Source organism: Schistosoma mansoni (assembly GCF_000237925.1).
Source record: "Schistosoma mansoni, WGS project CABG00000000 data, chromosome 3 unplaced supercontig 0083, strain Puerto Rico, whole genome shotgun sequence".
NCBI lineage: Eukaryota > Metazoa > Platyhelminthes > Trematoda > Strigeidida > Schistosomatidae > Schistosoma > Schistosoma mansoni.
Genome location: NW_017386008.1, coordinates 718,645 through 735,228, shown reverse-complemented (window position 1 = coordinate 735,228; position 16,584 = coordinate 718,645). Strand labels below are relative to the sequence as shown.

The 16,584-nt window shown below is 35.9% G+C and overlaps 2 protein-coding genes across 2 annotated transcripts; both read right to left on the bottom strand.

The window, feature by feature from the left end:
- Nucleotides 1-2,704: 2,704 nt before the first annotated feature.
- On the bottom strand, nucleotides 2,705-14,141 carry Smp_160390 (hypothetical protein; the record flags this gene model as incomplete). The annotated part of the gene is made up of 2 exons (XM_018791339.1): nucleotides 2,705-3,397; nucleotides 14,013-14,141. The coding sequence occupies 2 exons, from the start codon at nucleotides 14,139-14,141 to the stop codon at nucleotides 2,705-2,707; spliced, it is 822 nt and encodes a 273-aa protein (XP_018645478.1).
- A 529-nt stretch (nucleotides 14,142-14,670) lies between these two features.
- On the bottom strand, nucleotides 14,671-15,098 carry Smp_160380 (hypothetical protein; the record flags this gene model as incomplete). Its single annotated transcript, XM_018791338.1, has 2 exons — nucleotides 14,671-14,675; nucleotides 14,768-15,098. 2 exons carry the CDS (start codon nucleotides 15,096-15,098, stop codon nucleotides 14,671-14,673), a joined length of 336 nt encoding a protein of 111 aa, XP_018645477.1.
- Between the last annotated feature and the right edge of the window lie 1,486 nt (nucleotides 15,099-16,584).

Below are 16,584 nucleotides of genomic sequence, written 5' to 3'. Positions count from 1 at the left end.
TCATGGTCTCAAATCACCAAGACTACTTTTTAATTCAGGTTCATTTACAGATACATCAAAGAGAAGTATCTTTCCATAGTTTGAGCAACTTCACGTTGATGATCATATTTGCACAACTAATAGCACTTGAAATATTTCAAGAATGACTTTGGTCGTTGTTCTAACATCATTTTCAATAGTGAAGGTGCATCCACTCTTTGTGTTCTGCCAAATTCTAATCTTCTGAATTCTTCATATCTCTATCTTTTTTATACTCCTTGAATAACATCTTCAAACCCTAATCCTTCCGATTACTACTTATACTCTTACTACTTCTACCGCTATGGGATTTGAATCGACCACTGCACCTCTATGCTAATGTGGTATGGCGACTCAAACTGATGTACGTACAAAGTCTTACGTTGTGAATGACTAATAAATAGCTCATACATTAGAAAAAAAGGAACTCCAGCGAGACTATAATTTATGGACGAGCCAATCAGAAGCGTTTGAGAGATTCCAAAGTCACGGCGCCTATTTCAGTACCTGATGTTCATGTTTGATCGGTTCACAGAGAATTATCGAGAAGACCTGACAATCAAAAGGCTACAACAAATGAGACTACTAAAAAGTTCCTGTATTTGTGATTGTGGTAATTCAGTGACTTATAGACCTTGTGCAGACTACCGTGATGTTGTCCTTCGATCTAATATATGTTGAAGGAAGACGTTTGCTAGAATACGAACCTCTATTGCTCGATCCAGATTGAGACTAAGGCATATTATAATAATTGCCGCCAACCGTATAATAAAAGCATCAGTGACATCGGTTGCAATAATCGCAGATGTTACTGAAGCTTTGACTGTTCAGTGGTATGAGTATTGTAGAGATATATCCATAATAAAAATAGTAAATTTACACAACCGGAGTACACACAAACAATAATGAACCTATATAGTCGAGGCTGAGTGGGGTTTTCCTGATTTTATCATGTCTCCAGGGACCAACTATTATGGAGTCGTATGGATGAGTTCCTCTACCTTATGCATTACGATTCCAGGACCTTTGAACCTTTGTCTAACCTTGACAAGTTTTTGGATCATATAAAAGAAGTGTTATATCTACTTTAATTATTTGGTTTTGTATAATAAAGTTTTACTCTATACTGACTATCTACTGATTAGGTAACATTTTTCAAGGTCATTTAAGATTCATTCAAAGGTCATTCATAAATTATAGTCTCGCCAGAACGAACTCCTTGTTCATATAGAATGACTGATGAAGAAATATACAAACCAATAACATGATATCTATATATGATATATGCATGTATTTCAATATGTGCACATCAAAATAAGTAATTAAGTAGTATATATATATATGTGAAAACCAAAAAAAAGAATGAAAGAATTTTAAAAAAAAAACAATATTGAAAAAAAAAAGATTCAACTATACAAATAAAAAAAAACTTTCAATATTGATTTTTTTTTTCTTCTTCTTCTTCTTTCTATCATTTAACTTTTATTCTAATCATCAAGATTCCATTCTATACGAATCTAAAATATGATGATGATGATGATGATGATGATGTAACCAAGGTAAGATTGAATGAAGAAGAAGAAAAAAAATTTTCCTTTTCTTTTTTGTCTTTTTACAAATTATATTTTTTAATTTTCAAATAGAATCCTATTTGATTTTGTTGGTATAGGGGGAAAAAGAAAAGGAAAAAAAGGAATAAATCAATCAAAAAAATAAAAATAAATGCACCACTATAAAATGTTGACTATTTAAGAAGAGTGTAATAAAAGAGAAAAAAGGAACCCCCAAAAAAGTGCAGATCTGTTCACTTATATTATTGTTACTAAGGGGGAAAAAGAAAAGGAAAAAAAGAAAAAAAAGCAGATGCATCATTAAAAAATATTGATTGCTTTTAAAAGAGTATAATAAAAGAGAAGAAAAAAAAGTGGGGAAACAACTCCTTTAAAAAAGTGTAGACCTGTTCATGATTATTATTGTTACTAAGGGGGAAAAAGAAAAGAAAAAAAAGAATAGATCAATGAAAAAAAGAGGAACATAAAATATTGATTGCTTAAGAAGAGTATAATGAAAGAGAAGAAAAGGAGGGGGGGAAAGAACCCCCCAAAATAAGTACAGATCTGTTCATGAATATTATTCAAAGCATAAATATCTATATATATTCTATTCATTATTCATTGAATGATTTAAATCTTAAAAGATAAGGCGTTTTTATAATCATTATTAATTAGTTTATCTCATTGAATTAAGTAGTATATATAGAATGGATATAAGTAGTACAGATAGTAGGATGTATAGATTGAATAAAAAAAAAGAAGAATTGAAAAGAAAGATTTCAGCAGTAAACAGTACACTAATTCGTTTGAATATATATATATATGTATAGTATCGTGTAGCGTGTCATCCATTTGCCGCCAAAAAAATTTTGTTTTGTTTTAAACAAATCAAACCGCGGAAAATATGAAAAAAAAGAAAACAACAAATAAAAGATAATGTAACCATCTGGATTATTGTTAAATATTCACATTACAAAAAGGAAACAAGAAAATGTAATCTTAATTGAAAGAATAAAAAAAGGAAAGATTCCTATTCAAATTTCATTAATGAACTGTACAATGCAGGTGGGGGGGGAAAGGGGTAGGGAATAGAAGAATTAAACGACGGAGAATAGAAGAATATGAACCATATTTTAATGAGTAAGAAATTGTTTTACATTTGTTAAATGTTGTGAAGCAGTTGTTTTTAGTTTAGATGTATTTGATTTCATCAATTGTTGTTGTGGTTGTTGTTGTATTTGTGGATAAAGATGATCCTGATGATGATCAAGATGATAATGATGAGGATGTAGAGGAATCGAAGGAATATAAGATGTTGGAATTGATGGTATGAAATCACGATTAGAATCAATCATTGTAGGTATATTTAATGAATGGTTTAATGTTGTTGTTGTTATTATTGTAGGTTGTTGAAAGCTACTTTTGATAGGATAAATAGAATGAATATGTGAATTAATACTTACATTATTTAAATCATGATGTTCTATGATACATCCTTTGAATGTATTACTTAAATGATTGTTATGAGTAGTACTGGTAGTAGTAGTAGTAGTAGTAGTAGTAGTCTGAATAATCGTCGAACTATTTGTCTGTGGTCTAAATGGTTTATTCAATGGTAACGAATTAGAATCAATTGAAGGAATTGTTTGTATAGAATGTAATTGATTTTCTAATTTTTTAATACGTGTTGTATATTTATGCTTAACTTTATTAAATGCTTTAATTAATGCACTATTAGCACGTTTTAAATCATTTACTAATTCTTCACTTTGTATTTGTTGTATTTCTGTACTACTACGTAATGCTTCAAGTGCTTGTAATAGATTCTATAAAAAAAATTAAAAGAAAGAAAAGAAAAACAACGATGAACTAACACAAGTGCCAAGTAACACGAAACTCAGGGTCCAGGGTTTCCTGTTGACCCCCACCAACCACCATATTATAACATTTATAAAATATACAAAGTAGTAGTGATAGTACAGAAGTAGGCTAAAACATATACAATGGGAAGAAGCAAGATCATTGGCAAGACTATAATTTATAAACGAGTCAAGCCAGAAGCGTTCGAGGGATTTAAAGGTCACGGCACCAATTTCAGTGCCTGATGTTCATGTAAGATCGGTTCACAGAGGATTTTAGAGAACAATTGACAATTAAGCGGCTATAATAAATGAGACTACTAAGAAGTTCCTGTATTTACAATTACGAGTAATAAATGACTTGTAGACCTTGTGCAGACTACCGTGATGTTATCCTTCGATGTAATATATGTTGAAGGAAGACGTTTGCTCTGGCGCGAGACCAGTAGGTCCTGGGTTTGAATCTCGTGACGGCGGATCGTGGATGCGCACTACTGAGGAGTTGCACAATAGAACGAAACGGCCGTCCAGTGCTTCCAGGTTTTCCATGGTGGTCTAGCTTCAGTTGACTTCAATTGACTTCAACTATGAAAATTTTCTAAAATACAACTAGGATTTACTACCTATTATTATTGGTATAATTATACTTCAATGAAAGTCATCACAATTTGTATTGAAATATATTATGATAAATTAAATAGATGAACAATTGTCCTATATATTTAATTGTATGTAAATCATTACCTGATCAATATTAGACTACCACTGAAAATTTAGAAGTACTGAAGTATCGTTTCGTCCTAGTATGGGATTCTTCAGCAGTGTTCACCCATCATGTGTTCATTAATGATTAGCTTTGAGAGATAATTATGGAAGTTCTAATGAGAAGCCGTCACTAGTGAGGTTAAACAGTGTCAATTGTAAGGTAGCTGCCCACCGCACACAATAGAAGAGGGCCACGCGACATTATCAATTGGTTGAAGTTATACATAAACACTGTTGAGTCCCAGCTTAATGGTCTAGAGGTTACGCATTCGCATGCGAAACCAAAGATGTTGAGTTTGATTTCCATGTGTGGTATTGTTGGGGTGATCCTGGAAATTTCTTGCAATAGACATTACAAGCTCAGGAAACATTAAGAAGCATTTTATCCAATCAGCGATTGACTACAAGTTTTGTTAGAAACATGACAAAAGTGAAAAGTCACATGTAGAGTTTCTGATTGACTGATTACTATGCCGTTACTATGTTTAGTAGCATTCCAGAATTTTCAGGAAAACCATAGGACTTCTAAAATACTACAAAAACCCTATATTTTCTGTACATGAATGAACTTTAGCAGTAAAGTGCTACTCGCATATTTTGTGCCTTTTCTCTGGTGTTCAAGTCGCTATGTAGATTTAACTTGGGGGTTATTAGAATACCTTAGGAACCGAGTATAGCGTTCAGTTAGCAAGAGTTATCAGTTCTAATTCTGAAGCACACATGAAGATACCATTAGACTCTGGGTTTGATCGTGGCAGATTAGTGTGTAAGCACCGATAAACAGCTTTCTAGTCTTCTGGGATTTTTAATGATACCCGAACTGAGATCAATCTCTGATAAGTGCCATCTACAAAATAAAGAAATCTATATAAAACTATTTCGTCTAAATAACAATAACCGTCCATTTTTATATCGGCCACCTGAAGACTACTTTAGTATTGGATGTATTACTGAAAGAAACATAAACAATTCATTTAAACATATAAATATTGATACAATGAAGCACCAGATACGTATGCGCCGTACAAATCAAATGAGATTTGTGTGAGGGCTGTGATACTGCCCAGGTGCCCAAACTGAAGCAGGTGGTTTTCTTAGGGGGCCACACCCCGAGCTTTTGACCTAAAGGTATGATCCACAAGGCAGTGGAGCATCGTGAGGAGATGCAGTCACATGGTAGCCAGTGACCAACGGTTGATTCATACGCCATTTGTTCCTTCAGAATATTGGATACCATGTGAACCATTGGTTTGGAATCAGGGTTCTCCAACTCCCCTAGGTGGACCATCCGTGTCCACCAACCCGGTTAAAGCACCGGACATTCGCTTTTCGTCCTCTCACTTTCGTAAACAACAGTAATGCCACGAGAAGGCAGTGAGTAGGACTTCTCTGGCAGTGCTATATGCGCGTGGCCATGTGAGAGCACTTGGAGAGGGAGAGCTGACTCTCTCCACTCTCGGTGGTACCAGGGCATTCGGGGGCCATTATAAGGTAGAATTTGATGATGTTATTGATGTTAAACTCACATCACCTTTTCTCTCATGTTCAAGTTGTTATGTAGTTCTAGCTTTAGAGTTAAGAGACTAGCTTAGGATCCGAGTATAACGTTTCAATTTGCAAGACAATATCAGGTATGGTGGATGCTCACTTCATTTCTACAATTGGAGAACATATGGAACTCATAACAACTGTCAACTAATTTCAAAGTCAGAAACTTCAATACGAACGTCAAGTCAGTCAATTCTACTGTACGGAGATGAAACGTGGAGAACTACTACATCCATTATAAAGAAGGTACAAATATTTATAAACAGTTGTCTACGCAAAATACTCAACATCCATTGGCCGGATACTATCATCAACAGCGTTTTATGGGAGAGGACAAACCAGCTTTCAGCTGAAGAGGAAATTAAGAAAAGACGTTGGAAGTGGATAGGACATACATTAAGGAAATCACTAATGTGCATTACAAGGCAATCCCTAACTTGGAATCCTGAAAGGAAGCGGAAAATAGGAAGGTCAAAAAACACACTACGTCGGGAAATAGAAGCAAATATGAAAAGAATGAATAACAACTGGAAAAAACTGGAAAAGATTGCCCAGAACAGGGTTGGATGGAGAATGTTAATGGGCGGCCTATGCTCCTCGACGAGGGGTAACAGGCATCATTAAGTAAGTAAGTAAGTAAGGATGCTCACTTCTGAGGAATCCTATACGAGTACGAAATAGCTATCATGTGTTTAAAGGTTTTCCAAAACGAAAAACAAAGACAAAAACAACAAATAAATTACCTTGACTTGACCTCTTAATAAAACAATTTCATTATGATTAACATTTTGTATCGATTGATTTGTGGTTGGTGTTGTTTTATTGAATTCTGATACTATTGAATGATTATGATTGAATATTGATTGTTGATTATTTTGTTCAATAATTAATGCATCAAGATGTGCACGTAATGCTCGTTCAGCCACTGCACGACTATCTAATGTTAAACGATTAGAGCGTAATTCTTTTTCAAGTAAATATACACGAATTTTAAGATCAGCACATTCTTCTTTAATACAACATAATTCCTAGAAATAAAATATGAAGAGATTAATAAATTAATAAATATGATTTCATTAGTTGAGATCATCAGTCAATTGAAGGTAGACCAATATGGAAAACTTGGAAGCAAGGGATGATCGTTTCGCCCTAGTATAGGACTCCTCAACAGCGCTCATCCATGGTCCCGCCTAGCGTGATTTGAACCCAGGACCTACAAGTATCACACGCGAGCGCTTAACCTCTAGACAACCACTGAGCCGGCTGGCATCCAACGGTGTTAATGTCTAACTTCAACCAATTCACGAAATTGGGCCACTCATCCATCATTGTATTCAGTGAGTTACTATCTCACAAAAGATAATGGTGGTCTAGCTTCAATTGACTCATGATCTCAACTATTAAAATTACTATAAAATCCACAAAAAACCGCTTCTCATATGAATACTATTTCACTACAAATTGAAAACAATTCCAAATATATTAAACAATGGATACCCAACCGTTGCTGTGACCTTGACTTGGTGGTCGTGCTTGCCTATCGTAATGAAACAATAGAGTTATACTGACTGAAACAACCGTTCATCAACGTCCTATCATGCCACACAGGTCGATTGAACAGCGCTAACACTAAAAGCAGCAATCCAAAGGTTCGGAGGCGAAGTCCTACTTCTGGCTGTACAGAGGTATGATGGCAGTGAGGTGTTTCCTTCAGACAACCAGCATAACATCGATGCTGCATCCCCACAATGGAAGGGTGAGGTCAGAATATGTCAACCCTAAAAATGCCTTATCCCATAGATATCCGTATCCGTATTGTTTACTTTAAACTTATTAGAATCAACATGTATTCTTCATCAATGATTTCAATGTATATTCAATTTTTTTCAAAGTTGAAATAATGAGTCGATTGAAGCCAGACCACCATGGAATACATGGAAGCACTGGACGGCCGTTTCGTCCTATTATGGGACTCCTCAGTGGCAGTGCACATCCACGATCCTGCACTCGAGAGATTCGAACCCAGGACCTACCAGTCTCGAGCCAAGTGCTTAACCTTTAGACCACTGAGCTGGCTGGTATCCAACGGTGTTAATGTCTAACTTTAACCAATCCACGAAATTGAGCAACCATACATGATTATCTTCAGTGAATTACTATCTCACAACGGACCTGGTTGAACTCCACTGGTTACTGCTTCTCATTAGAACTCCAGGAAATACCTGATGGAGCCAGTCACTAGTGAGCATATGATCATTATCATTTCATGAAAAAGACCAAATTCTGAAAAGTTAGATGAATGAACTGTAACTTCTAAGATGACATCTATGATGATATCAAGTAGAAATGTAAGTAATAGGCAACTCTGATTAGCACTAATTGAAGTTAAGAATTCGGAAAATAGTTTGCAATAATCTCTAACTTGACTTTTAGTGTTTTCAGTGGTCTTGAGTGCTGTTAGAGGTATCAGGGCATTCATCACCTCCCGGTTGCCTATACCGTGGAAGGGTTCTTCTTGAGGTACCTGAAAAGGAACTTGGGTCAGGGGTGATCTTAGTGACCTGAGAGCATGATTGCAGTGCTTAAAGTACACCTGCTTGAAGCCAGTCACACAAAACCCTCTTTATGAGTAGTTTTCGTGTCACCTCCGTATTTGTTGCGATCATTCCATCGGATACGATATCCATGGGATAAGGCGAGGCGTGCATTTTCAGGGTTGACCTTTTCTAACCTCACCCTTCCTTTGTGGGAAGGCAGCGTCGATATTATGCTGATTGTCTGAGGGAAACACCTTACTGCCATCATACCTCTGTACAGCCAGAAGTAGGACTTCGCCTCCGAACCTTTGGATTGCTGCTTTTAGTGTTAGCGCTGTTCAACTGACCCGTGTGACATAGTAGGGTTTTGATGAACGGTTGTTCCAGCCATTATAACTCTATTGTTTCATCACGATAGGCACGCCCGAACACCAAGTTAATGTCACAGCAACGGTTGGGTTTTAGTGTTTTAGTTGTTGAACACATGAAATTCAAGTCAGTAATGCATTATATGTATTGGTGATTTATTTTTTGACAGGTTACAAAGACTAGTACGTGTAAGTGGACATTTCATAATCGCATAATGGTTGTTTCTTAGATGAATCTAATGCAATTGTGATTAGTCACAATATTACACTATAGTCCTTGTCTTACTTTCTGTCTCTCTTTCTCTGCATTAGCTTTTCATGTTTCAATGAAATCATTAAAAATTGACAGTTAATGTTTCAATCCTTCAAGAAGTTATTCGTTACCTTGAGTAACTAAGTGGTGATATCTCGCAATTGATTGATCACTGGGTGGTGATCAATGTCATGCGTGTCAAGTCCTTCTTAGTGCTGATCAAATGCTATCGATCAAGTTGCAATGTGGCCACTAGTCTAGGTGGCTCGACACTGCGTGCACTAGATATATTGGGATAAGATGGTGGTTGGAGGTGTTCAACAGGAAACCGTGGACCCAGGTTTCGTGCTACTTGGCACTCGTTAGCGAGGTGCACCTGTAATCTTGAGGGGACTGGTGCTCCCTGACGGATTCGATCCCATGTCACCCAGCTTCACAGTCAGAGACGTTACCACTGAGCTACTCGGGCCGCGACCGACCTCCTGTAGAACTGAGATGTAATCACAATTGATTGGTCACTGGATGGTGATCAATATCATGCGTGTCAAGTCCTTCTTATATCTACTATCTCCTCTGGATAATACCTAGCTCAAATCCTACAGTAGGGATTAGCTCCCTCAAGAATATACGTTTACTTTGTTAACAAATATCAAATAACATGAATCTTAGATCTAGGGACTTTTTCTAGACTAACTTCAACCAACTGACAAAATATAAACCACGCCTATTCAAAATTAAATGAAATTGACAATTATGATACTCTAAAGTTTTATACATTCAATGATTAATATCTTATTACGTACAAATTCTATAAACATTTACTTTAACTAGTCTGGAATAATGGTATCCATGGTCACATAAGATATTAAAAAAGGTGTAACTAAGAGAAAAAGGGGGTTTGTATCTCAACTAACATTTGGTTACAAAACCATATTTAAACTAATAAAATGGAATTATTCATATCTATCAACTATGAAGAGCTGAAAAAAGTCTTGGTCAATCAGTTAACTGCTCTGGTGCGAGACTGGTAGATTCTGGGTTCGAATCTCGCGAGTGCGGGATCGTGGATGGGCACTGGTGAGGAGTCCCGCAATAAGACAAAACGGCCGTCCAGTGCTTCTAGGTTTTCTATGGTGGTTTAGCTTCAATTGACTAACGTTTTCAACTATGAAAAAAAATTTTCAAATAAGATATCCTTTCATTTATATCATCAAACATTATCAGCCAAACACAAGAGAATATATTGATGCCTTTGTCGATAATGTTCAGAAACAAAGTAAAAAGCATTGGGTTCGAGCCCCGTCGTGAACATCAACACTGGGCCTCCAGATATATCTAGCTGACGAGTCCTAAAGAAAATGAAAGGAGAGTCTTCGATTTCAATGCTAGTGATAAACGATCGATTCTATAAAAGATGTTGAATTATTATTTGGATAGAGAATTGAGATTTTATTCAGTTTGAAGGAAGTTCATTTCATCAAACATTAGTTTTACCTTAGTTTAAAACTATTCAGTAGTGATTAGAAGCAAAGATGGATAGTTGCTAGCAGTGGCATCCAGGACGCGTGTTTCGTACAATTTGGGATTCGTCAGCTGGGTGTACCTTCATCTCAGAGTAGATGTTCACCCTGGAACTCGAACTCACTACCGTTCGCTTCAAACACCAACGTGTTATCCACTCAGCTACTGAGTCCTGTTGGTCATTTACTTGTGCAATGGTCATATTAATAGATTTAAGTAATATTATTTTACCACGAAAGTTATCATCTTATAAATAATGATGAATTTCTCGTATGTTCCAGTTAGAAACTATATTCTGGTGATAATAACCAAGTTGGTATTAGTAAGACAGTAACTCATTGATGAAATTAGATAGAGTTTGTACTATATCATACATTGACCGTATTTTGTAAATGCAAGACCCTGAATTCCAAAAAGTTTAAAAGCAGTGTATTTATCATCAGAACTGAAACTTATTAATCTAATTGATGTGAACCGCGAAAGAAGAAGCCTTAACAAACTATAGAAGCTATTTTTAGGGGGATGTTATTTCATTTAATTCAAAGCTTGTATAACTGTAACATTTACTTTTGTCCCTAGTCTATTCTACAGATTATAAGCTTTCGTTTGATGTATCATTCACTGACATAGCATTTGCTGTTCCAAAGCTATTGTAATTTAGACGTAACCTTTTGTACTCTAATCCCCCAGTTTAGGACATAATTGTATTTTCCTAATTATTGATGCGTTGTGGTCAGATTATTCATCTATTTATTCATGTATCTGTTTACACTAATCCCGGAATTCGGAATTCGAGTACTAGATCGGGATTGGAATAAAGTGAGTAGTGTTCCAGTTGTCTTCTCTCCCGCGCTCGTGCTTGTCAGCCAATCAGGGATAGAATAGTTTTCGTCTCTCTACCTCCGCTTCAAACTCACGCATACTAGCCTCAAGGTTAAGCCAGTCAGCCTATCGCGTCAATGTCTTAATCTACATTAGACAAGTTATACTCGGCACGAAAGTGGGTAGACAGATTCAAGGACGTAACACCAATAATATTTTGCAAGATGAATAGTCTACAAATGCCTTGATACGTCAGTGTTGCAAGGCTAGTCCGAACTTTCCTTCTTAAAACGAACACATACAGACATGATATTTTTAAATTTCTAAGGAAGTCCTACTCGCTGCTTTTAAGCGGAGATATTTTTTTGAAACTGAGTGGATGAAAAGTGAGCTACCAGTTATGATACTCCATTAGTGCATACAGAGGAATCAACTATTGTTTTACAGAACTCCAAGATCCTAAAGAGATGTATGATGTATGAATCTGTTTAAGTTACCGGCTATCATTTCATTGTCTTATGGATTATAAGTTTAAGGAATTTTGTCTAAGGAAATCATTTGCTTCGTCCTGAAAGTCCGAGAAGCATCTCAGTCTATACTCATACAGGCGGATGAAACTACTGTTAAGTGCTAACATCAGATTATAAATTCCTTTGCACAGAAAAGGTCATAGGCTTAAAGCATTTAAATTCATTTAGTATTGTTTGTTTGAATCTTCCCATTGATGTGTTAGGACTGCAACTGGTCAGTCTCTAATTGGCATATGTGCATACTGTGCATATTGCCTCGATATAGCCTTAATTCACAAGCATTCTAAGCAAAAATGGATAGTGGTTAGTAGTAGAATCCAGGACGCGTGTTTCGTCCTATTTTGAGACTCGTTAGCTACTGAGTGGATAACGCGATAGCGTTTAAGGCGAAAGCTACTGGGTTCGAGTCCCAGAGTGAACATCAACAAGTCTGAGATGCAGGTATACCCAGCTGACCAGTCCCAAATAGGACGAAACGCCCATCAATCTAGATTCCACTGCTAACCACTATCCATCTTTGCTTAAAGCATTTCAAATCATTAGTTTATCTTACCAACCAATACTACTATTAAGTCAATACAACCATTGGCTGTGTGTTGTTTTTTTCTCTGATTACATTCATTCCCCCCATTTTATGTTTGTTTACACACAGACACACACACACACACTTGTTGTTTATTTATTTATTCTTAAAATAAATCAGTATGATAAATACAAAACAACCTTGACCTAAAGTGATGTCAGACCTATTTGTTATTTATTTATACACTTGTTGATAAGGTTAAGAAATTATAAAAAGATCCTTAATATATTACCCCGGTGTACACTGTATTCACTGCGGATATAGATAGTATATCATATATCAGTATAGGAAAAGAACTGATATTCATGGTCATACCAACACTCATTTACATGTGTTATTATGTTTGTAACCATGTGAGTGTGTGTGTGTGTGTCTATATATGTGTGAAGATGAAAGCAATTGAAATACACTTTCACTTAGTAATAATGATTAGAAATACCACCTGCCGTATGTATTGTGTACTAACGTATTTAAAAGTAGTCTCTATGTACATATTCCCATATCACAGTATGACTGTAACCACCTGCTCCCTTGTATTACACTATGAATATATAGTAAATATTATTATAGAATCAATAATAATCCATAGTTGCCTATTCATGTATAAAGTCAGATAAAGATAATCCAAATCGTTAAGATGATTCGTTGTGTATACACTATACATATGTAATAGAATTCAATTTCTATGCAGAAAATCTAACTCCGTCTGTAGCTCTTCTAAAGTTAATGCCGGTCCCAAGCCAGGGTAAAGGAGGAGGGTTAGGCATGGGGTTAGCAACCCCATCCTGTAGAAAAACTAACTCGCTAAAAAAAACGCTAACCAGAAAAAAATAATACAAACCATTTAAACTCTGCCCTGGGAGTTGAAGGAATAATTATGACGCCTCATGATGAAAGCCGAGATTTTTTCGGAAGTGACGAGACCGATGCACCTTCTAACAACCAGAGCAACACTCTTTATAGGTACATGGAATGTCCGGATAATGTGGGAGACAGGGAAGACCAGTCAAGTAATGCAAAAAATCGGAAAGTTGATCAAAAGATATTACGATAGAATATTACAATCATTGCGTAAAAGGCGGCCTCCTTTGAACATCTAAGCTGTCTATTCCTTTTATCTAGATATTTTAACAAGTTATCTAATTTATTATTATCAGAAGGATTTTTGTGGAGACTTAGTATTTTCATAGTTGAAAGCGTGAGTCAATTAAATGCTCTGGCGCTAGACTGATAGGTCTTGGGTTCAAATCTCACGAGGTGAGATCGTGGATGCACACTGCTGAGGAGTCCCACAATAGGACGAAACGACAGTCCAATACCTCCAGGTTTTCCATGGTGGCCTAACTTTAATTGACTCATAATTTGAACTCTAAAATAAATCAGAAGGAGGTTTTGTGGAGATTTCAGTATTTTCATAATTGAAATCATGAGTCAATTGAAGCTAGACTACCGTCGAAAACCTGGAAGCGCTGGATGGTAGTTTCATCCTACTGTGGGACTCCTCAGCAGTACGTATCCACAATCCCGCCTCACGAGATTCGAACCCAGGGCCTACCAGTCTCAAAATGATTAAAACACTAGATACTACTTATCATTCCATAAGTAGTATTTTACCTTCATATTAAAATTAGATTAATTTCTATTTATTTACTTACATTTTGTTGATCTAAATGAATCTGTTGTTGTTGTATTGGATTAGCTGTTATAGATCTGCTTGTTAATATATTTGGATCATGATTGATTACATTATTGGTAGTTTTTGGCTTCTCGCCAATTTCATTCATTAAAGATGTTTCTAGAACATTATTACTACTATTATTATTATTATTAGTAGTAGTAGTATTGTTTGGCATCACTAATTGATATGGATTAGGCATATCAATTAACATAGATTGTAAACGTTTATAATGATGAATTAATTGATAATAAATTATACGTAATTTACGTTCTTCTAATCTAGACCAATTAGATAATTGTATAGAATGGGAATTGGGTTGTTGTTGTTGTTGTTGTTGTTGTTGGGATGAGATAGGAGGTAATTGAGGTAATAACTGACCATGAATACTACTATTATGTTGTTGTTGTGGATGATGCTGCTGATGATGAGGATGATGATGTGAATGAGTAGTATGTTTTGATAAATCAGTAGTTTTCATAAAATTTCCAGGTAGATCAGATGAATCTGATGAATCTAAATCAGATTCATAAAAAGATGTTGATGTTTTTGTAAATAGTGTCCATAATGGTGGTAAATTATCTAATAATGTATTGACTACTAATAAATCTAATGGATTATTCCCTTTATGAGTAGTATTATTCTGAATTATTTCACCATAAGTTTGATAATAATGTCCAAATAGCAAAGAAGATGTTGAAGAAGATAAAAACAATGATGGATTCAGCAAATAACCTGATTGTTGTCGTTGATGATGTTGGTGTTGATGTGATGATAATTCATTGATACTACTACTTCCAGCCCCAGAATCTGGAGTTTCCCAACCACAACCATCAATACTTCCATTCATTCCACTTTCATTTATAGTTTGATTTGTATTACTTTGTGAATTAGACTTAACAAATGAACGTAAATGTGGATTGATTAATTGTAGATTATGATTTAATCTAACATTATTATACTGTCGCTGTTGTTGTTGTTGATATATCACCGATGGAATGGAACTACTTGTTGAATGCAAAGACATTGAAGGTATTTGTTGTGATTGATTAGAATGTTCATTCATTTCCATTGGTAAACATTGGGCAGGATTGAATTTGTTACGATTTAAACTAACATACCATGAATTAGCATAGATACTACTATTATTATGATTAGTAGTAGTATTGTTATTATTATTATTATCTAATAAACTACTTGATGATGTAATCGCTGATTGTATAGAACAAAGACCAGGACTTATAGGTGATTGTGAAGAATGTTGGACATTCTGGAGACATTGTAATGAACATAAATTGGTACCTTGTATAGTAGGTATTGTACCTCCGACTGATGTAGTTGTTGTCATATTGATATTAGTTAAATTAGGTAAAGATGTTGGTAGAATTTTTTCATAACCACCATCTGATGTTTCATATTTATCTAATATGGTGTAAGCTAAAAGTTCAACTTGTTGTCTAAAAAGGTAATTAAAAATAGGAATGATAAATGGAGAAAGTAAGTTTATAGTTAAAGAGATTTATGGGTGGTATTTGTCACAAACTGATCTCCTTTGAAATAATATTGAAAATCAGAAATACTTGGACAGTTGCTTTGTTCTATGATACTGTCCGGGTGCCCAGACCGAAGCAGTTGGTTTTCTTAAGGAGCCACACCCGGAGCCTTTGACCTAAAGGTCTGATCCATAAGGCAGTGGAGTATCGTGAAGGGATGCAGTCCCATGGTAGCTGGTGACCGACGATTGATTCATACGCCATGTGTTCTCTCAGGATACTGGAGTCCATGTGCACCATTGGTTTGGAACCAGGGTTTCCTAACTCCCCTAGGTGGATCCTCGGTATCCACCAACCTGGTTAAAGCTCCAGATATTCGGTTTTCATCCTCTCAATTTCGTAAACAACGCTCGTGGTGCGAGAAGGCATTGAGTAGGACTTCGCTGGCAGAGGCTATATACGCGTGGTCATGTGAGAGCATTTCGATAATGAGAGCTAACTCTCCCCACTCTCGATCGTACCAGGGCATTTAGGGACATTGATGTATACAGTGTTAAAATTAGTGGTATCAGATTTTATTTGCTTTAACAGAAAAATCACAATAGTTTTCAGTGATTTATTAGTCTTCTTAAAGTTTTATTATCAATTTTTTTCTAGAATGTTCAACTTTCTCAAACTACACTCTTGCATATATATGAACAGATTTTTCTAGTTTTAATACGAAGATTCAATAAAACGTTACTGAAACAACCCCCGAAATGCCCTGGTACGTGCGAGAGTGGGAAGAGTCAACTCTCCCTCTTCAAATGCTTTCACATGATCACGCCTATACAGTCACTGCCAGAGAAGTCCTACTCACTGCCTTCTGGAAGCGTGTTGTTTACAAGATTGGGAGGAGGAAAAACGAATATCTGAAGCTTTAACCAGGTTGGTGGATACTAAGGATCCACCTAGGGGAGTTGGGAAACCCTGATTCCAAACGAATGGTTAACATGGGCTTCAGGATCCTGAGTGAATCAAAGGTGTATGAACCTATTACTGGTCACCGGCTACCATGGG